The sequence below is a fragment of the Heptranchias perlo genome, chromosome 27, assembly GCF_035084215.1.
Source record: "Heptranchias perlo isolate sHepPer1 chromosome 27, sHepPer1.hap1, whole genome shotgun sequence".
NCBI classification, from domain to species: Eukaryota; Metazoa; Chordata; class Chondrichthyes; order Hexanchiformes; family Hexanchidae; genus Heptranchias; species Heptranchias perlo.
Genome location: NC_090351.1, coordinates 3,905,214 through 3,924,429, shown reverse-complemented (window position 1 = coordinate 3,924,429; position 19,216 = coordinate 3,905,214). Strand labels below are relative to the sequence as shown.

General features: G+C 47.8%; 1 protein-coding gene across 1 annotated transcript in view; it reads left to right on the top strand.

Annotated features, from left to right (window-relative positions):
* LOC137344348 (uncharacterized) overlaps window positions 1–19,216 on the top strand; it is a 187,140-nt gene that overhangs the window by 74,901 nt on the left and 93,023 nt on the right. The window contains exons 27-34 of the mRNA XM_068007225.1: window positions 59–116; window positions 780–964; window positions 1,320–1,377; window positions 7,136–7,320; window positions 8,076–8,133; window positions 8,586–8,770; window positions 17,298–17,502; window positions 18,601–18,785. Coding sequence (XP_067863326.1) covers window positions 59–116; window positions 780–964; window positions 1,320–1,377; window positions 7,136–7,320; window positions 8,076–8,133; window positions 8,586–8,770; window positions 17,298–17,502; window positions 18,601–18,785 — 1,119 coding nt within the window. The remainder of the gene's footprint in view (window positions 1–58; window positions 117–779; window positions 965–1,319; window positions 1,378–7,135; window positions 7,321–8,075; window positions 8,134–8,585; window positions 8,771–17,297; window positions 17,503–18,600; window positions 18,786–19,216) is intronic.

Here is a 19,216-nt window from a genome sequence, read left to right as displayed (position 1 = left end):
TCTGACACTGTCACTGACTGTCTCTTCCTGTCTGTCTGATCCTTTGGTTTTATTACAGAGAGAGGGATCATTCTCCCGGCAGTGAGGGGTCTCGTTCCAATGAAGCTGTTCCCCAGGTAATGAGGGATGGACACAGCAGGAAATGGGGGGAATTCAGTGACAGCCCGTGTGTGTCTGGGGGTCAGCTCTGGTACATGGACAGTACACACTGCGGGAGCAGTGAGGCTTCATGTACCATCACTGGGCTCAGACAGTGGGCAGGAGACTGACTGCCAGGGACTGACTCACACTGACTGTGGATGAGAATGGGGAGGGGGGAGTGGGTGAATTAATGGCAGAATCTTCGGAACAGATTCACTGTCACCCGGTTGGGAGGCACCTGGGCTGAAGGAAAATGTCCAGGAAGCAGAATTCTGTCCTTTCCTGAAGGGGGAAATTTGAAATCAGAAAGAGTGAGAGAGATAGAGAAAGAGTGAGAGAGATAGAGATAGAGTGAGAGAGATAAGGAACACTGAGAGAGATGAAGACTGAGAGAGATCAAGACTGAGAGAGATAGGGAAAGACTGAGAGGGATAGAGTGAGAGAGGTCAAGACTGAGAGAGATCAAGACTGAGAGAGATAGGGAAAAACTGAGAGGGATAGAGTGAGAGAGATGAAGCCTGAGAGAGATGGGGAACGACTCAGAGTGGGAGAGGGAAATGGCTTCAATACATTTTATATGATCATTGCCTTATCATGAGTGATTGGACGAGATCCCTTTGCTTGTCCCTCCCTCCCAGTTGGAGGCGGAGCTTGTTGCTCTGCGCAGTAAACAGGACGAGACCAGCACTGAGAACGAGAAGCTCAAACTGACCAACCAGGAGCTGGAGACGCGGCTGGAGCAGATCCAACAGGAGCTGCAGGAGGCCCAGGATCGGCTGGTGGTCCAACAGGAAGAAGCAGCTCAACGAGAGGAGAAAGATGGGTAAGTGACCCTGTACACACCCCACACGCTGTGTACACAGGGAGAGTGTGAATATACAGGCCCAACCTCACACTGATACAGTAAGTGACCCTGTACACACCCCACACACTGTGTACACAGGGAGAGTGTGAGTTTTCAGGCCCAGCCTCACACTGATACAGTAAGGGCCTTGGGCTCAGTCCCAGCCCCTTGGAGTCCCTGATGGATGATAGGAACAGGGGACATGGTCTGGGATTTGGGATTGAGGTGCGGGTGAGTGAGGAAATCTAACAATAAATGTCCCCAGTAACCCTGCTCTCTGACACTGTCACTGACTGTCTCTTCCTGTCTGTCTGATCCTTTGGTTTTATTACAGAGAGAGGGATCATTCTCCCGGCAGTGAGGGGTCTCGTTCCGATGAAGCTGTTCCCCAGGTAATGAGGGATGGACACAGCAGGAAATGGGGGCAATTCAGTCACAGCCCGTGTGTGTCTGGGGGTCAGCTCTGGTACATGGACAGTACACATTGGGGGAGCAGTGAGGGTTAATGTACCATCACTGGGCTCAGACAGTGGGCAGGAGACTGACTGCCAGGGACTGACTCACACTGACTGTGGATGAGAATGGGGAGGGGGGAGTGGGTGAATTAATGGCAGAATCTTCAGAACAGATTCATTGTCACCGGGGTGGGGGGGTACCTGGGCTGAAGGAAAATGTCCAGGAAGCAGAATTCTGTCCAATCCTGAAGGGGGAAATTTGAAGTCAGAAAGAGTGAGAGAGATGGGGAAAGAGTGAGAGAGATGGGGAAAGAGTGAGAGAGATGGGGAAAGAGTGAGAGAGATGGGGAAAGAGTGAGAGAGATGGGGAAAGAGTGAGAGAGATGGGGAAAGAGTGAGAGAGATGGGGAAAGAGTGAGAGAGATGGGGAAAGAGTGAGAGAGATGGGGAAAGAATGAGAGAGATGGGGAAAGAGTGAGAGAGATGGAGAAAGAGTGAGAGAGATGGGGAAAGAGTGAGAGAGATGGGGAAAGAGTGAGGGAGATGGGGAAAGAGTGAGAGAGATGGGGAAAGAGTGAGAGAGATGGGGAAAGAGTGAGAGAGATGGGGAAAGAGTGAGAGAGATGGGGAAAGAGTGAGAGAGATGGGGAAAGAGTGAGAGAGATGGGGAAAGAGAGAGAGATGGGGAAAGAGTGAGAGAAATGGGGAAAAACTGAGAGAGCTGAAGACCGAGAGGGATGGGGAATGACTGAGAGAGATAAAGACTGAGAGAGATAGAGACTGAGAGAGATTGGGAAAGTCTGAGAGAGATAAAGACTGAGAGAGATAAAGACTGAGAGAGATAAAGACTGAGAGAGATAAAGACTGAGAGAGATAAAGACTGAGAGCGATTGGGAAAGAGTGAGGGAGATGGGGAAAGACTGAGAGTGAGTGAGGGAGAGGGAATTCATTTAAGAACATAAGAACATAAGAAATAGGAGCAGGAGTAGGCCAATCGGCCCGTCGAGCCTGCTCCGCCATTCAATAAGATCATGGCTGATCTGATCCTAACCTCAAATTTAAAGAACATAAGAAGTAGGAATAGGACCCGGCCACTCAGCCCGTGGGCCCTCTCAGCCACCCACAGGGCCTTGACCGATCCGAACTCAGCTTCATGTCCAATTTCCTGCCCGCTCCCCGTAACCCCTAATTCCCTTTACTTCTACGAAACTGTCTATTTCTGTTTTAAATTTATTTAATGATGTAGCTTCCTGGGGCAGCAAATTCCACAGACCTACTACCCTCTGAGTGAAGAAGTTTCTCCTCATCTCAGTTTTGAAAGAGCAGCCCCTTATTCTAAGATTATGCCCCCTAGTTCTAGTTTCACCCATCCTTGGGAACATCCTTACCGCATCCACCCGATCAAGCCCCTTCACAATCTTATATGTTTCAATAAGATCGCCTCTCATTCTTCTGAACTCCAATGAGTAGAGTCCCAATCTACTCAACCTCTCCTCATATGTCTGCCCCCCCATCCCCGGGATTAGCCGAGTGAACCTTCTTTGAACTACCTCGAGACCAAGTATGTCTTTTCTTTAGCATGGAGACCAAAACTGTATGCAGTATTCCAGGTGCGGTCTCACCAATACCTTATATAACTGCAGCAATGCCTCCCTGTTTTTATATTCTATCCCCCTAGCAATAAAAGCCAACATTCCGTTGGCCTTCTTGATCACCTGCTGCACCTGCATACTAAATTTTTGATTTTCTTGCACTAGGACCCCCAGATCCCTTTGTACTGCAGTACTTTCCAGTTTATTGTCATTAAGATAATAACTTGCTCTCTGATTTTTCCTGCCAAAGTGCATAACCTCACATTTTCCAATATTGTATTGCATCTGCCAAATCTCCGCCCACTCACCCAGCCTGTCTATATTCCCTTGTAGGTTTTTTATGTCCTCCTCACTCTCTACTTTCCCTCCCATCTTTATATCATCTGCAAACTTTGATATGCTACACTCGGTCCCCTCCTCCAAATCGTTAATATAGATTGTAAAGAGTTGGGGACCCAGCACCGACCCCTGCGGAACACCACTGGCTACTGGTTGCCAGTCCGAGAATGAACCATTTATCCCAACTCTCTGCTTCCTGTTAGATAACCAATCCTCCACCCATGCCAGAATATTACCCCCAATCCACTGATTCTTTATCTTGAGCAATAATCTTTTATGTGGCACCTTGTCGAATGCCTTCTGGAAGTCCAAATACACTACGTCCACTGGTTCCCCTTTATCCACCCTGTACGTTATGTCCTCAAAGAACTCAAGCAAATTTGTCAGACATGACTTCCCCTTCGTAAAGCCATGCTGACTTTGTCCTATTAAATTATGTTTATCCAAATGTTCCGTTACTGTCTCCTTAATAATAGACTCCAAAATTTTACCCACCACAGATGTTAGGCTAACTGGTCTATAATTTCCAGCCTTCTGCCTACTACCCTTTTTAAATAAGGGTGTTACATTAGCAGTTTTCCAATCTGCCGGGACCTTTGCTGAGTCCAGAGAATTTTGGAAAATTATTACCAAAGCATCCACAATCCCTACTGCCACTTCCCTCAAGACCCTGGGATGTAAGCCATCAGGTCCAGGGGATTTATCCGCCTTGAGTCCCATTATTTTACTGAGTACCAATTCCTTAGTGATTTTAATCGTATTTAGCTCCTCCCCCCCTAGAGCCCCCTGTTTGTCCAGTGTTGGGATATTCTTAGTGTCCTCTACCGTAAAGACTGAAACAAAATATTTGTTCAGCATTTTTGCCATCTCCATGTTTCCCACCATTAATTTCCTGGTCTCATCCTCTAAGGGACCTACGTTTGCCTTAGCCACCCTTTTTCTTTTTATATAACTATAGAATCTCTTGCTATCTGTTTTTATATTTTTTGCTCATTTATTTTCATAATCTATCTTCCCATTCTTAATCAATCCTTAAGTTACTTTTTGCTTTTTTTTGAAGACTTCCCAATCTTCTATCCTCCCACTAAGTTTGGCTACCTTATATGTCCTTGTTTTTAGTCGGATACTATCCTTAATTTCTTTACTTGGCCACGGATGGCTGTCATTTCTTTTATACCCTTTTTTTCTCAGTGGAATATATATTTTTTGAAAGTTGTAAAATAACTCCTTGAATGAACACCACTGCTCATGTACCGTCTTACCCTTTATCTATTTTCCTAGTCCACTTTAATCAATTCCGCTCTCATACCATCATAGTCTCCTTTATTCAAGCTCAGTACGCTTGTTTGAGAACCAACCTTCTCACCCTCTAATTGGATATGGAATTTAACCATGTTATGATCACTCATTCCAAGGGGATCCTTAACTAGGACATTATTAATTAACCCTGACTCATTACACAGGACCAGGTCCAAGGTTGCTTGCCCCCTTGTAGGATCAGTTACATACTGCTCAAGAAATCCATCCCTAATACACTCAATAAACTCTTCCTTAAGGCTGCCCTGCCCAATTTGATTTGTCCAGTTAATATGATCGTTAAAATCCCCCATAATTATAGCTGTTCCCTTATTACATGCCCCGACTATTTCCTGATTAATACTTCTTCCAGCAGAGTTGCAACTATTAGGAGGCCTATATACTATGCCCACGAGTGTTTTTTTCCCCTTATTATTCCTTATCTCTACCCAAACTGTTTCATTATCCTGATCCTTTGTCCCAATATCATTTCTCTGTATTACAGTGATTCCTTCCTTTACTAACATAGCCACCCCACCTCCCCTTCCTTCCTGCCTGTCCTTCCTGATTGTTAAATACCCTGGCATATTTAATTCCCAGTTGTTGTCACCCTGCAGCCATGTTTCTGTAATGGCCACAAGATCATACCCATACGTAGTTATTTGTGCCGTTAACTCGTCCATTTTGTTACGAATGCTACGCGCATTCAGATAAAGAACTTTCAAATATGTTTTGTGACACTTAGTTCCTGCTTTTTCCTTTTTTAACACTTTACCTTTTACTCCATACCTTCTGTCCCTTCCTGACACGCTTTCCTCTGTCTCCCTGCTCAGGTTTCCAACCTCCTGCCACTTTAGTTTAAACCCTCCCCAACAGCACTAGCAAACACTTCCCCTCGGACAGCGGTCCCGGCCCTGCCCAGGTGCAGACCGTCCGGTTTGTACTGGTCCCACCTCCCCCAGAACCGTTTCCAGTGTCCCAGGAATTTGAATCCCTCCCCCTTGCACCATTCCTCTAGCCACGTATTCATTTGAAATATCCTCCTATTTCTACTCTGACTAGCACGTGGCACTGGCAGCAATCCTGAGATTACTACCTTTGAGGTCCTATTTTTAAATTTACCTCCTAACTCCCTATATTCTGCTTTTCGGACCTCATCCCCTTTTTTACCTATATCGTTGGTGCCTATGTGCACCACGACAGCTGGCTGTTCGCCCTCCCCCTCCAAAATGTTCTGTAGCCGCTCTGAGACGTCCTTGACCCTTGCACCAGGGAGGCAACACACCATCCTGGAGTCTTGGTTGTGGTCGCAGAAACGCCTGTCTATTCCCCTTACAATTGATTCCCCGATCACTATAGCTCTTCCAGTCTTTTTCCTCCCAGCCTGTGCAGAAGAGCCACCCGTGGTGCCAGGAAGTTGGCTGCTGCTGCCTTCCCCTGATTTTCACATCGTTCACCTGACAAAGGAGGAAGCCTCCGAAAGCTTGTGAATTTAAAATAAAATTGCTGGACTATAACTTGGTGTTGTAAAATTGTTTACAATTCCCCTGATAAGTCATCCCCCCCAACAGTATCCAAAGTGGTCTATCTGTTTGAGAGGGGGATGGCCACAGGGGACCCCTGCACTACCTGCCTGCACCTCTTGCTCTGCCTGGTGGTCACCCATTCACTTCCTGCCTGTACACCCTTTACCTGCGGTGTGACCAACTCGCTAAACGTGCTATCCACGTGGTTCTCAGCATCGTGAATGCACCAGTATGTATCCATCCGCAGCTCCAGTGCCGCAATGCGGTCTGTCAGTAGCTGCAGCTGGATACACTTCCCGCACACATGGTCGTCAGGGACACAGAAAGTGTCCCTGATTTCCCACATAGAGCAGGAGGAGCATGCCACAGGGCCGAGCTGTCCTGCCATGACTTACCCTTTAATTGATTTAAATTAAATTAAAATTAAATGGATCCCACCAATCACACTGGAATCAAGTGATATACTCAAGGGCCCCTGCTTAACAGTCGTCCCCGCTACACAAAGAGACCGTAGCAACCACAAAATATATTCGATTCACTCAAACCAAGCAAAAACAAATTAAGCCTCAAATACAGTTATTTTTGGATATATGACTCTAGTTAAGTAGTTTAAGCTTTAATTTTAATAAATACCAGTAGTTTTATGCTTCTAGTTTTTAATTCAATTTTAGGGAAAGACTGAGAGAGATGGGGAAAGAGTGAGAGAGATGGGGAAAGAGTGAGAGAGATGGGGAAAGAGTGAGAGAGATGGGGAAAGAGTGAGAGAGATGGGGAAAGAGTGAGAGAGATGGGGAAAGAGTGAGAGAGATGGGGAAAGAGTGAGAGAGATGGGGAAAGAGTGAGAGAGAGAGGGAGAGGGAATTGATTTTAATACTTTTTATATGATCATTGCCTTATCATTAGTGATTGGACGAGATCCCTTTGCTTGTCCCTCCCTCCCAGTTGGAGGCGGAGCTTGTTGCTCTGCGCAGTAAACAGGACGAGACCAGCATTGAGAACGAGAAGCTCAAACTGACCAATCAGGAGCTGGAGACGCGGCTGGAGCAGATCCAACAGGAGCTGCAGGAGGCCCAGGATCGGCTGGTGGTCCAACAGGAAGAAGCAGCTCAACGAGAGGAGAATGATGGGTAAGTGACCCTGTACACACCCCACACACTGTGTACACAGGGAGAGTGTGAGTATACAGGCCCAGCCCCACACTGATACAGTAAGTGACCCTGTACACACCCCACACACTGTGTACACAGGGAGAGTGTGAATATACAGGCCCAGCCTCACACTGATACAGTAAGTGACCCTGTACACACCCCACACACTGTGTACACAGGGAGAGTGTGAATATACAGGCCCAGCCTCACACTGATACAGTAAGTGACCCTGTACACACCCCACACACTGTGTCCACAGGGAGAGTGTGAGTATACAGGCCCAGCCTCACACTGATACAGTAAGTGACCCTGTACACACCCCACACACTGTGTACACAGGGAGAGTGTGAGTATACAGGCCCAGCCTCACACTGATACAGTAAGTGACCCTGTACACACCCCACACACTGTGTACACATGGAGAGTGTGAATATACAGGCCCAGCCTCACACTGATACAGTAAGTGACCCTGTACACACCCCACACACTGTGTACACAGGGAGAGTGTGAATATACAGGCCCAGCCTCACATTGATACAGTAAGGGCCCTGGGCTCAGTCCCAGCCCCTGGGAGTCCCTGATGGACGATAGGAACAGGGGACATGGTCTGGGATTTGGGATTGAGGTGCGGGTGAGTGTGGAAATCTAACAATAAATGTCCCCAGTAACCCTGCTCTCTGACACTGTCACTGACTGTCTCTTCCTGTCTGTCTGATCCTTTGGTTTTATTACAGAGAGAGGGATCATTCTCCCGGCAGTGAGGGGTCTCGTTCCGATGAAGCTGTTCCCCAGGTAATGAGGGATGGACACAGCAGGAAATGGGGGGAATTCAGTCACAGCCTGTGTGTGTCTGGGGGTCAGCTCTGGTACATGGACAGTACACACTGGGGGAGCAGTGAGGGTTCATGTACCATCACTGGGCTCAGACAGTGGGCAGGAGACTGATTGCCAGGGACTGAATCACACTGACTGTGGATGAGAATGGGGAGGGGGGAGTGGGTGAATTAATGGCAGAATCTTCGGAACAGATTCACTGTCACCGGCGGGGGGGGCACCTGGGCTGAAGGAAAATGTCCAGGAAGCAAAATTCTGTCCTATCCTGAAGGGGGAAATTTGAAGTCAGAAAGAGTGAGAGAGATGGGGAAAGAGTGAGAGAGAGGGAAATGTTTTAAATATATTTTATATGATGATTGACTTATCATTTGTGATTGGACGAGATCCCTTTGCTTGTCCCTCCCTCCCAGTTGGAGGCGGAGCTTGTTGCTCTGCGCAGTAAACAGGACGAGACCAGCACTGAGAACGAGACACTCAAACTGACCAATCAGGAGCTGGAGACGCGGCTGGAGCAGATCCAACAGGAGCTGCAGGAGGCCCAGGATCGGCTGGTGGTCCAACAGGAAGAAGCAGCTCAACGAGAGGAGAATGATGGGTAAGTGATACCCAGGACGTGTTGTGTCCCATGGAGTATTTGATCATCTCAGTCATTCCCCCATCCCTGTATCCTCCAATCTAATCTCTCACGGACATTTCCCACTCCTTCCTGAGGGATTTCTGGACACTTAAAAAACTTTTTTGGCCCTCAGGGCGCAAAATTGGCCGTGTCGCTCCCATTGTTTCGGTGCTTTCCGCCATCCAAGGTGGCGTCTTCGATGCGAACTCATGTTTCCTGCGTGACGTGCGCCAGACGCCATCTTGGTATAGGAGTTCGCGCTGGCGCAGATAACGAACGCTGGAATCATGTGAAGGAGGGAGAAAATGGATACAATCAGAGTGCAACGCTGATTTAAAGTGAAAAGTCCCAAAATGGTGTCAAACGCTCAACTCAACCCACAGTCTTAACCCCGACCATCTGAATGTGTCTGAGTCCCTGGAGGACCCCCCACTGATGCTATTTAAAGGGACCATGCAGGATTTACAGGTTAGCGGCTGGATTATTGCTTCTGGCTGCCGAGAAATTTGTAACTATTTTTGGAGGTCTCCTACACTTGAATACTAGGATGCGGGGACATGGCCTAACATTTAGAGCCAGGACGTACAGGGGTGAAGTTGGAAAATGCTTCTACACGCAAAGCATGGGAGACGTTTGGAACGCTCTTCTGCGGACGGCAGTTGATTCTCGCTCGCTTGTGAATGTTAAATCTGAGATTGATCGATTTCTGTGAACCAAGGGTATTAAGGGATATGGGGCTAAGATGGGTATATGGAGTTAGGTCACAGGTCCACCATGATCTCATTGAATGGCGGAACAGGCTCGAGGGGCTAAATGCCACTGCCACTTGCTGCCTCCTGATATGTGCCAACTTCTCCTGCAAGAAAGCAGAACGTGTGTCTGGGTGATGTGCCTGTCATAGTTGAATAGCTGCCAGTGTGTATGACCTGTGAGTTGTGGGTGCGCGGCTTGAAATAGTGGTCATGTGTCAGGGTGAGAGGAAGCATCTGATTGGAAGAGTTGAGTACTGATGGAAAGAGTTTGTTGGTATGTGGGTGATGGGGGGTGTAGTGCATGGTGCAGTTGGTCGGAGACACCACTTGACAGTTGACCTCACTCACCTTGACCACTCATGTCAGAGCATTGAACTTCTTCCTGCACTGCATCCATGTTCATGATGCTGTGCGCCTGGCATTGACTTCGCCCCCCACTGCCTTTTGAGTATATGTCTGGAGGGCCTCTTGCTCCCCCCCACCCCCTCCACCCTGCGGATATAGGATGTCCCTCCTTCTGTCCACCTCTTGCACCCAAGGTCTCTAGTGCATCAGCAGAGAACCTTGGTGCTTGCACTCTCGCAGACCTGGTACCAACTCAGATCGGCAGATTGGTGAGGTCTCGTGTGCAGATTGGAGGATGTGGGATTTAGTAGTGCGCAACCTTTATTCAATGTTTTAACATAACTCATCAGTGTGTGAACATAGGGATGGGAGCTGCATCTCTCTTTTACGTGTGCGATGTCTGATCTCCGTTCAGACTCCGTGCAGCCGGTCGACTGTTATTTTCATCAAATAACAGGTACCAGCTACCTTTAAGAGATTTCTAAGAAACATCCTCCCTTTAAGAGATTGAGCTCCCCCTGCTGGTGGATAGTGCAAATTGCATTGATTCCACGTGCAAGGCCTGGAATGGAACGCTGATTGCAGGCAAGTCCTTGGGTGGGTCGAAACTTGCTACCTGCCTGCGCAGGGGCCATTGGGTGCGGGGTAATAGCTCATCACGTTACCCGCGCCCAAAAACGGCCCCCATCCAATTTTTTTTCCTCCAGCTTCTCGCAATCGCACACACTGTCAAGCAGAAATTCTGGCCAATTCCCGCTCTGATTTGAAGTTTGAAGTCATGAATTCCTTCCCACCACTCTTACATAGAAACAGGAACAGGCCATTCAGCCCCTCGAGCCTGTTCCGCCATTCAGGCAGATTATGGTTTCATCCAATTGGTTAATCACTCAGCAAAAAGCAAAAAAGGGATAGAAAGAAAGTAATAAGAAGTGAAAAAAGGGAAATGAAAAAGAAACAGAACAAATATCAAAATTAATAGTAAATTTCTCCATAAATACATTGAGAAAGAAAGTGATGTGGTGGAATGTGGGCCCATTTTTGGGTTCTATTCTTTCGCTGGTATTTTATCCTCCTCCTTCGCCGTGTCAAAGTCGTCATTTAACAAGTCTGCCATTTCCTTATCATCCATTATAATCTCGCCTGTATCTGCCTGTAATGGGCCCACATTCCACCATTATAACCTCGCCTGTATCTGCCTGTAATGGACCCACATTCCACCGTTGTAATCTCGCCTGTATCTGCCTGTAATGGACCCACATTCCACCATTATAACCTCGCCTGTATCTGCCTGTAATGGACCCACATTCCACCATTATAACCTCGCCTGTATCTGCCTGTAATGGACCCACATTCCACCGTTGTAATCTCGCCTGTATCTGCCTGTAATGGACCCACATTCCACCGTTGTAATCTCGCCTGTATCTGCCTGTAATGGACCCACATTCCACCGTTGTAATCTCGCCTGTATCTGCCTGTAATGGACCCACATTCCACCGTTGTAATCTCGCCTGTATCTGCCTGTAATGGACCCACATTCCACCGTTGTAATCTCGCCTGTATCTGCCTGTAATGGGCCCACATTCCACCGTTGTAATCTCGCCTGTATCTGCCTGTAATGGGCCCACATTCCACCGTTGTAATCTCGCCTGTATCTGCCTGTAATGGACCCACATTCCACCGTTGTAATCTCGCCTGTATCTGCCTGTAATGGACCCACATTCCACCATTATAACCTCGCCTGTATCTGCCTGTAATGGACCCACATTCCACCATTATAAACTCGTCTGTATCTGCCTGTAATGGACCCACATTCCACCGTTGTAATCTCGCCTGTATCTGCCTGTAATGGACCCACATTCCACCATTATAACCTCGCCTGTATCTGCCTGTAATGGACCCACATTCCACCATTATAACCTCGCCTGTATCTGCCTGTAATGGACCCACATTCCACCGTTGTAATCTCGCCTGTATCTGCCTGTAATGGACCCACATTCCACCATTATAACCTCGCCTGTATCTGCCTGTAATGGACCCACATTCCACCATTATAACCTCGCCTGTATCTGCCTGTAATGGACCCACATTCCACCGTTGTAATCTCGCCTGTATCTGCCTGTAATGGACCCACATTCCACCATTATAACCTCGCCTGTATCTGCCTGTAATGGACCCACATTCCACCATTATAACCACGCCTGTATCTGCCTGTAATGGACCCACATTCCACCGTTGTAATCTCGCCTGTATCTGCCTGTAATGGACCCACATTCCACCATTATAACCTCGCCTGTATCTGCCTGTAATGGACCCACATTCCACCATTATAACCTCGCCTGTATCTGCCTGTAATGGACCCACATTCCACCATTATAATCTCGCCTGTATCTGCCTGTAATGGACCCACATTCCACCGTTGTAATCTCGCCTGTATCTGCCTGTAATGGACCCACATTCCACCATTATAACCTCGCCTGTATCTGCCTGTAATGGACCCACATTCCACCATTATAACCTCGTCTGTATCTGCCTGTAATGGACCCACATTCCACCGTTGTAATCTCGCCTGTATCTGCCTGTAATGGACCCACATTCCACCATTATAACCTCGCCTGTATCTGCCTGTAATGGACCCACATTCCACCATTATAACCTCGCCTGTATCTGCCTGTAATGGACCCACATTCCACCGTTGTAATCTCGCCTGTATCTGCCTGTAATGGACCCACATTCCACCATTATAACCTCGCCTGTATCTGCCTGTAATGGACCCACATTCCACCATTATAACCTCGCCTGTATCTGCCTGTAATGGACCCACATTCCACCGTTGTAATCTCGCCTGTATCTGCCTGTAATGGACCCACATTCCACCATTATAACCTCGCCTGTATCTGCCTGTAATGGACCCACATTCCACCATTATAACCACGCCTGTATCTGCCTGTAATGGACCCACATTCCACCGTTGTAATCTCGCCTGTATCTGCCTGTAATGGACCCACATTCCACCATTATAACCTCGCCTGTATCTGCCTGTAATGGACCCACATTCCACCATTATAACCTCGCCTGTATCTGCCTGTAATGGACCCACATTCCACCGTTATAATCTCGCCTGTATCTGCCTGTAATGGACCCACATTCCACCATTATAATCTCGCCTGTATCTGCCTGTAATGCGCCCACATTCCATCGTTGTAATCTCGCCTGTATCTGCCTGTAATGGACCCACATTCCACCATTATAATCTCGCCTGTATCTGCCTGTAATGGACCCACATTCCACCATTATAATCTCGCCTGTATCTGCCTGTAATGGACCCACATTCCACCATTATATTCTCACCTGTATCTGCCTGTAATGGGCCCACATTCCACCGTTGTAATCTCGCCTGTATCTGCCTGTAATGGGCCCACATTCCACCGTTGTAATCTCGCCTGTATCTGCCTGTAATGGACCCACATTTCTCCATTATAATCTCGCCTGTATCTGCCTGTAATGGACCCACATTCCACCATTATAATCTCGCCTGTATCTGCCTGTAATGGGCCCACATTCCACCTTTGTAATCTCGCCTGTATCTGCCTGTAATGGACCCACATTCCACCATTATAATCTCGCCTGTATCTGCCTGTAATGGACCCACATTCCACCATTATAATCTCGCCTGTATCTGCCTGTAATGGACCCACATTCCACCATTATAATCTCACCTGTATCTGCCTGTAATGGGCCCACATTCCAGCGTTGTAATCTCGCCTGTATCTGCCTGTAATGGGCCCACATTCCACTGTTGTAATCTCGCCTTTATCTGCCTGTAATGGACCCACATTCCACCATTATAATCTCGCCTGTATCTGCCTGTAATGGACCCACATTCCACCATTATAATCTCGCCTGTATCTGCCTGTAATGGACCCACATTCCACCATTATAATCTCACCTGTATCTGCCTGTAATGGACCCACATTCCACTGTTGTAATCTCGCCTTTATCTGCCTGTAATGGACCCACATTCCACCATTATAATCTCGCCTGTATCTGCCTGTAATGGACCCACATTCCACCATTATAATCTCGCCTGTATCTGCCTGTAATGGACCCACATTCCACCATTATAATCTCACCTGTATCTGCCTGTAATGGGCCCACATTCCACCGTTGTAATCTCACCTGTATCTGGCTGTAATGGGCACACATTCCACCGTTGTAATCTCGCCTGTATCTGCCTGTAATGGACCCACATTCCACCGTTGTAATCTCACCTGTATCTGCCTGTAATGGACCCACATTCCACCGTTGTAATCTCGCCTGTATCTGCCTGTAATGGACCCACATTCCACCATTATAATCTCGCCTGTATCTGCCTGTAATGGACCCACATTCCACCATTATAATCTCACCTGTATCTGCCTGTAATGGACCCAGATTCCACCATTATAATCTCACCTGTATCTGCCTGTAATGGGCCCACATTCCACCGTTGTAATCTCACCTGTATCTGCCTGTAATGGGCCCACATTCCACCGTTGTAATCTCGCCTGTATCTGCCTGTAATGGACCCACATTCCACCGTTGTAATCTCGCCTGTATCTGCCTGTAATGGACCCACATTCCACCGTTGTAATCTCGCCTGTATCTGCCTGTAATGGACCCACATTCCACAATTATAATCTCGCCTGTATCTGCCTGTAATGGACCCACATTCCACCGTTGTAATCTCGCCTGTATCTGCCTGTAATGGACCCACATTCCACCATTATAATCTCACCTGTATCTGCCTGTAATGGGCCCACATTCCACCATTATAATCTCACCTGTATCTGCCTGTAATGGGCCCACATTCCACCGTTGTAATCTCGCCTGTATCTGCCTGTAATGGGCCCACATTCCACCGTTGTAATCTCGCCTGTATCTGCCTGTAATGGACCCACATTCCACCATTATAATCTCGCCTGTATCTGCCTGTAATGGACCCACATTCCACCATTATAATCTCGCCTGTATCTGCCTGTAATGGACCCACATTCCACCATTATAATCTCACCTGTATCTGCCTGTAATGGGCCCACATTCCACCGTTGTAATCTCGCCTGTATCTGCCTGTAATGGGCCCACATTCCACCGTTGTAATCTCGCCTGTATCTGCCTGTAATGGACCCACATTCCACCATTATAATCTCGCCTGTATCTGCCTGTAATGGACCCACATTCCACCATTATAATCTCGCCTGTATCTGCCTGTAATGGACCCACATTCCACCATTATAATCTCACCTGTATCTGCCTGTAATGGGCCCACATTCCACCGTTGTAATCTCACCTGTATCTGCCTGTAATGGGCCCACATTCCACCGTTGTAATCTCGCCTGTATCTGCCTGTAATGGACCCACATTCCACCGTTGTAATCTCGCCTGTATCTGCCTGTAATGGACCCACATTCCACCGTTGTAATATCACCTGTATCTGCCTGTAATGGACCCACATTCCACCGTTGTAATCTCGCCTGTATCTGCCTGTAATGGACCCACATTCCACCATTATAATCTCGCCTGTATCTGCCTGTAATGGACCCACATTCCACCATTATAATCTCGCCTGTATCTGCCTGTAATGGACCCACATTCCACCATTATAATCTCACCTGTATCTGCCTGTAATGGGCCCACATTCCACCGTTGTAATCTCGCCTGTATCTGCCTGTAATGGGACCACATTCCACCGTTGTAATCTCGCCTGTATCTGCCTGTAATGGACCCACATTCCACCGTTGTAATCTCGCCTGTATCTGCCTGTAATGGACCCACATTCCACCGTTGTAATCTCGCCTGTATCTGCCTGTAATGGACCCACATTCCACCGTTGTAATCTCGCCTGTATCTGCCTGTAATTGGCCCACATTCCACCATTATAATCTCGCCTGTATCTGCCTGTAATGGGCCCACATTTCTCCACATCACTTTCTTTCTCAATGTATTTATGGAGAAATTTACTATTAGTTTTGATATTTGTTCTGTTTCTTTTTCATTTCCCTTTTTTCACTTCTTATTACTTTCTTTCTATCCCTTTTTTGCTTTTTATAGCTCACCTGGTCGGCTGGATTTCTACTTTTCCTTGCATTGTGTAGCCTTTTCTTTTAGTTTGATACTGTCTCTTACCTCATTTGTTGACCAGGGTTACTTAAGGATTAGGGTTAGGGTTCGGGTTCGCGTTCGGGTTAGGGTTAGTGTTAGGGGTATGGACTGGGTTTGTGTTAGGGTTCGGGTTCGGGTTAGTGTTAGGGTTCGGGTTAGGGTTAGGGTTAGGGGTATGGACTGGGTTTGTATTAGGGTTCGGGTTCGGGTTAGTGTTAGGGTTCGGGTTAGGGTTAGGGTTAGGGGTATGGACTGGGTTTGTGTTGCACCAAATACTTCTTTCAATACTTCCCACTGTTTGTCTGTAGGTTTAACCAATAATATCTCAGTCCAGTTTGCAGCGGTCAATTTATTTCTCATCCTTTTGAAGTTTAAAACCTTGGTTTGTTACTCTCCCTTCTCCCCCTCAAACCTGATATCAAATTCAATCAAATTATGATCACTATTTGCAACAGGCCCCCTTACCGTCAGATCGTTAACTAATCCTGGTTCATTACCCATCACCAAATCCAGTGTCATCTGTTCCCTTGTTGGTTCCAAAACATGTTGTTCTAGAAAACTGCCCCAAACACACTCTGGAAATTCATTGCCTTTATGATTTGAGCATGTCTGCTTTCCCCAGTCTCTGTGCCTGACGTCATCCAATTTCTAGTCCTCCCTCCCTTTGCTGAACCACCAGTTCTCACTCAGTACAATTCCTGTTCCCTGCCCCGGTGTTGTTTTACATTAAACTCTGTCTGCCATCGCTTGGCCCATCTGTGTCACTGGTCCGCTTGTATTTAAATCATCCCTCACCTAGAATTACACAGAAATTATGACACAGAAAACAGGCCGTTCGGCCCAACGAGACCATGTTGGCATTTGTGCTTCACGCGAGCAGTGTCCTAATCCCATGTGCCCGTCCCTTCCCACATCCCTTTATCTCCATTTCCTGGCTCACCATTGGAAACAGTCTGTTTCGATCTACTCTGTCCCATCCCTTCACCATTTCAAACACCTCCATCAATTCACCGTGTAATCTCCTTTGTCCCAATGAAAAGAGGCTCAATTTTCCAAGTCTTTCCGTGTATTTCTCTTCCCTCAGACCAGGCAGCATCCTGGTGAACCTGTGCTGCTCCCTGTCTATTGCCGCCACATCCTTCCTATAGTGCAGCTCCTTATCCCCGTTCTATCTCCCACAGAGCTGGGGATCAGCAGCAATCGCCCGATTACAGTCACTGCTGGTGAACCCAAAGTAATCCCGTTCTCCCTCTGTAATTCCTGCTCCCCAGACTTCGGAGAGTTCACTCGATCCGACGCCGTGCGCCTCGCGACACATCGGGAAAACCGGAGATCCAGGGAGAGGATCCTGGGCTCCCTCACCTGAGGGTCGAAGGTCAGGAAGTGACCGTGGGGACTGGCGGTGATGGAGATGGAGGCTGTGAGGAAACGACAGCAGCTTCAGCAAGAGACGGAGCAGCGGAGAGAATCAAAGAGGTAGGTGGGCCTGGGAACCAGGCTTCTCCACTGTTAGACCAGCAGGAAGGCCTCATTCCTGCAGCAACTGGTTCTCCCATTGCTGCCTCCACGGAGAGACTCAGATCTCCTCATAGATCAGAGGGGCGAAGGGTCCCGGTCGTACTTGAGCCGGTCTGGACCAGACTGAGACTGTCACATGGTGTTTAGCTTCAGTTTATGTCGGCTACACCTTCAGGGAAAGGTCAAAACAAAGAATATCGAGGGAAGACCAATCGGAAGAATGGCCGATACTTGGATATTGTCCAAGAGTCTCAGTATTTTCCCAGCGTGATCTAGGGGGTGGGGCTTGGAAATTGGGCGGAGATTTAACCTAATGGATCAGCAGCGATTCACCGCTTATGGGATTAGAATCTGATGGGGGCGTTAAGAGGCATAGAGGAAGACTGATAGAGATAGAGAGAGAGAGAGAGATAGGGAGGGAGAGATCGGGATTGCGAGAGAGAGAGAGAGAGACAGAGATTGAGAGAGAGAGAGAGAGACAGAGATTGTGAGAGAGACAGAGATTGTGAGAGAGACAGAGAGAGAGACAGAGATTGTGAGAGAGACAGAGATTGAGAGAGATAGAGAGAGACAGAGATTGAGAGAGAGAGAGAGAGAGACAGAGATTGAGAGAGAGAGAGAGACAGAGATTGAGAGAGAGAGAGAGACAGAGATTGAGAGAGAGAGAGAGAGACAGAGATTGAGAGAGAGAGAGAGAGAGACAGAGATTGAGAGAGAGAGAGAGACAGAGATTGAGAGAGAGAGAGACAGAGATTGAGAGAGAGAGAGAGAGAGAGAGATTGAGAGAGAGAGAGACAGAGATTGAGAGAGAGAGACAGAGAGATAAAGCAGAGAGAGAGTGAGAGAGCAAGAGGGGAGAGATAGAAAGAAAGAAAGAGAGACTGGGGGAGGGTGAGAGAGGGATAGAGAAAAAACTGAGAAAAAGAGAAAGACCGAGAGATTGGGAAAGACTGAGAATGAGAGAGGGAGAGGGAAATGGTTTAAATACATGTTATATGATAATTGCCTCTTCATTAGTGATTGGACGAGATCCCTTTGCTTGTCCCTCCCTCCCAGTTGGAGGCGGAGCTTGTTGCTCTGCGCAGTAAACAGGACGAGACCAGCACTGAGAACGAGAAGCTCAAACTGACCAATCGGGAGCTGGAGACGCGGCTGGAGCAGATCCAACAGGAGCTGCAGGAGGCCCAGGATCGGCTGGTGGTCCAACAGGAAGAAGCAGCTCAACGAGAGGAGAAAGATGGGTAAGTGACCCTGTACACACCCCACACGCTGTGTACACAGGGAGAGTGTGAATATACAGGCCCAGCCTCACACTGATACAGTAAGTGACCCTGTACACACCCCACACACTGTGTACACAGGGAGAGTGTGAGTATACAGGGCCCAGTCTCACACTGATACAGTAAGTGACCCTGTACACACCCCACACACTGCGTACACAGGGAGAGTGTGAGTATACAGGGCCCAGTCTCACACTGATACAGTAAGTGACCCTGTACACACCCCACACACTGTGTACACAGGGAGAGTGTGAGTATACAGGCCCAGCCTCACACTGATACAGTACGTGACCCTGTACACACCCCACACATTTTGTTATAAATTGGATAGCCAGGTGGTGAAGGATGGAATACTAGAGCCTGGTCTTCAGTTACTTCCAAGCCTTTATTCA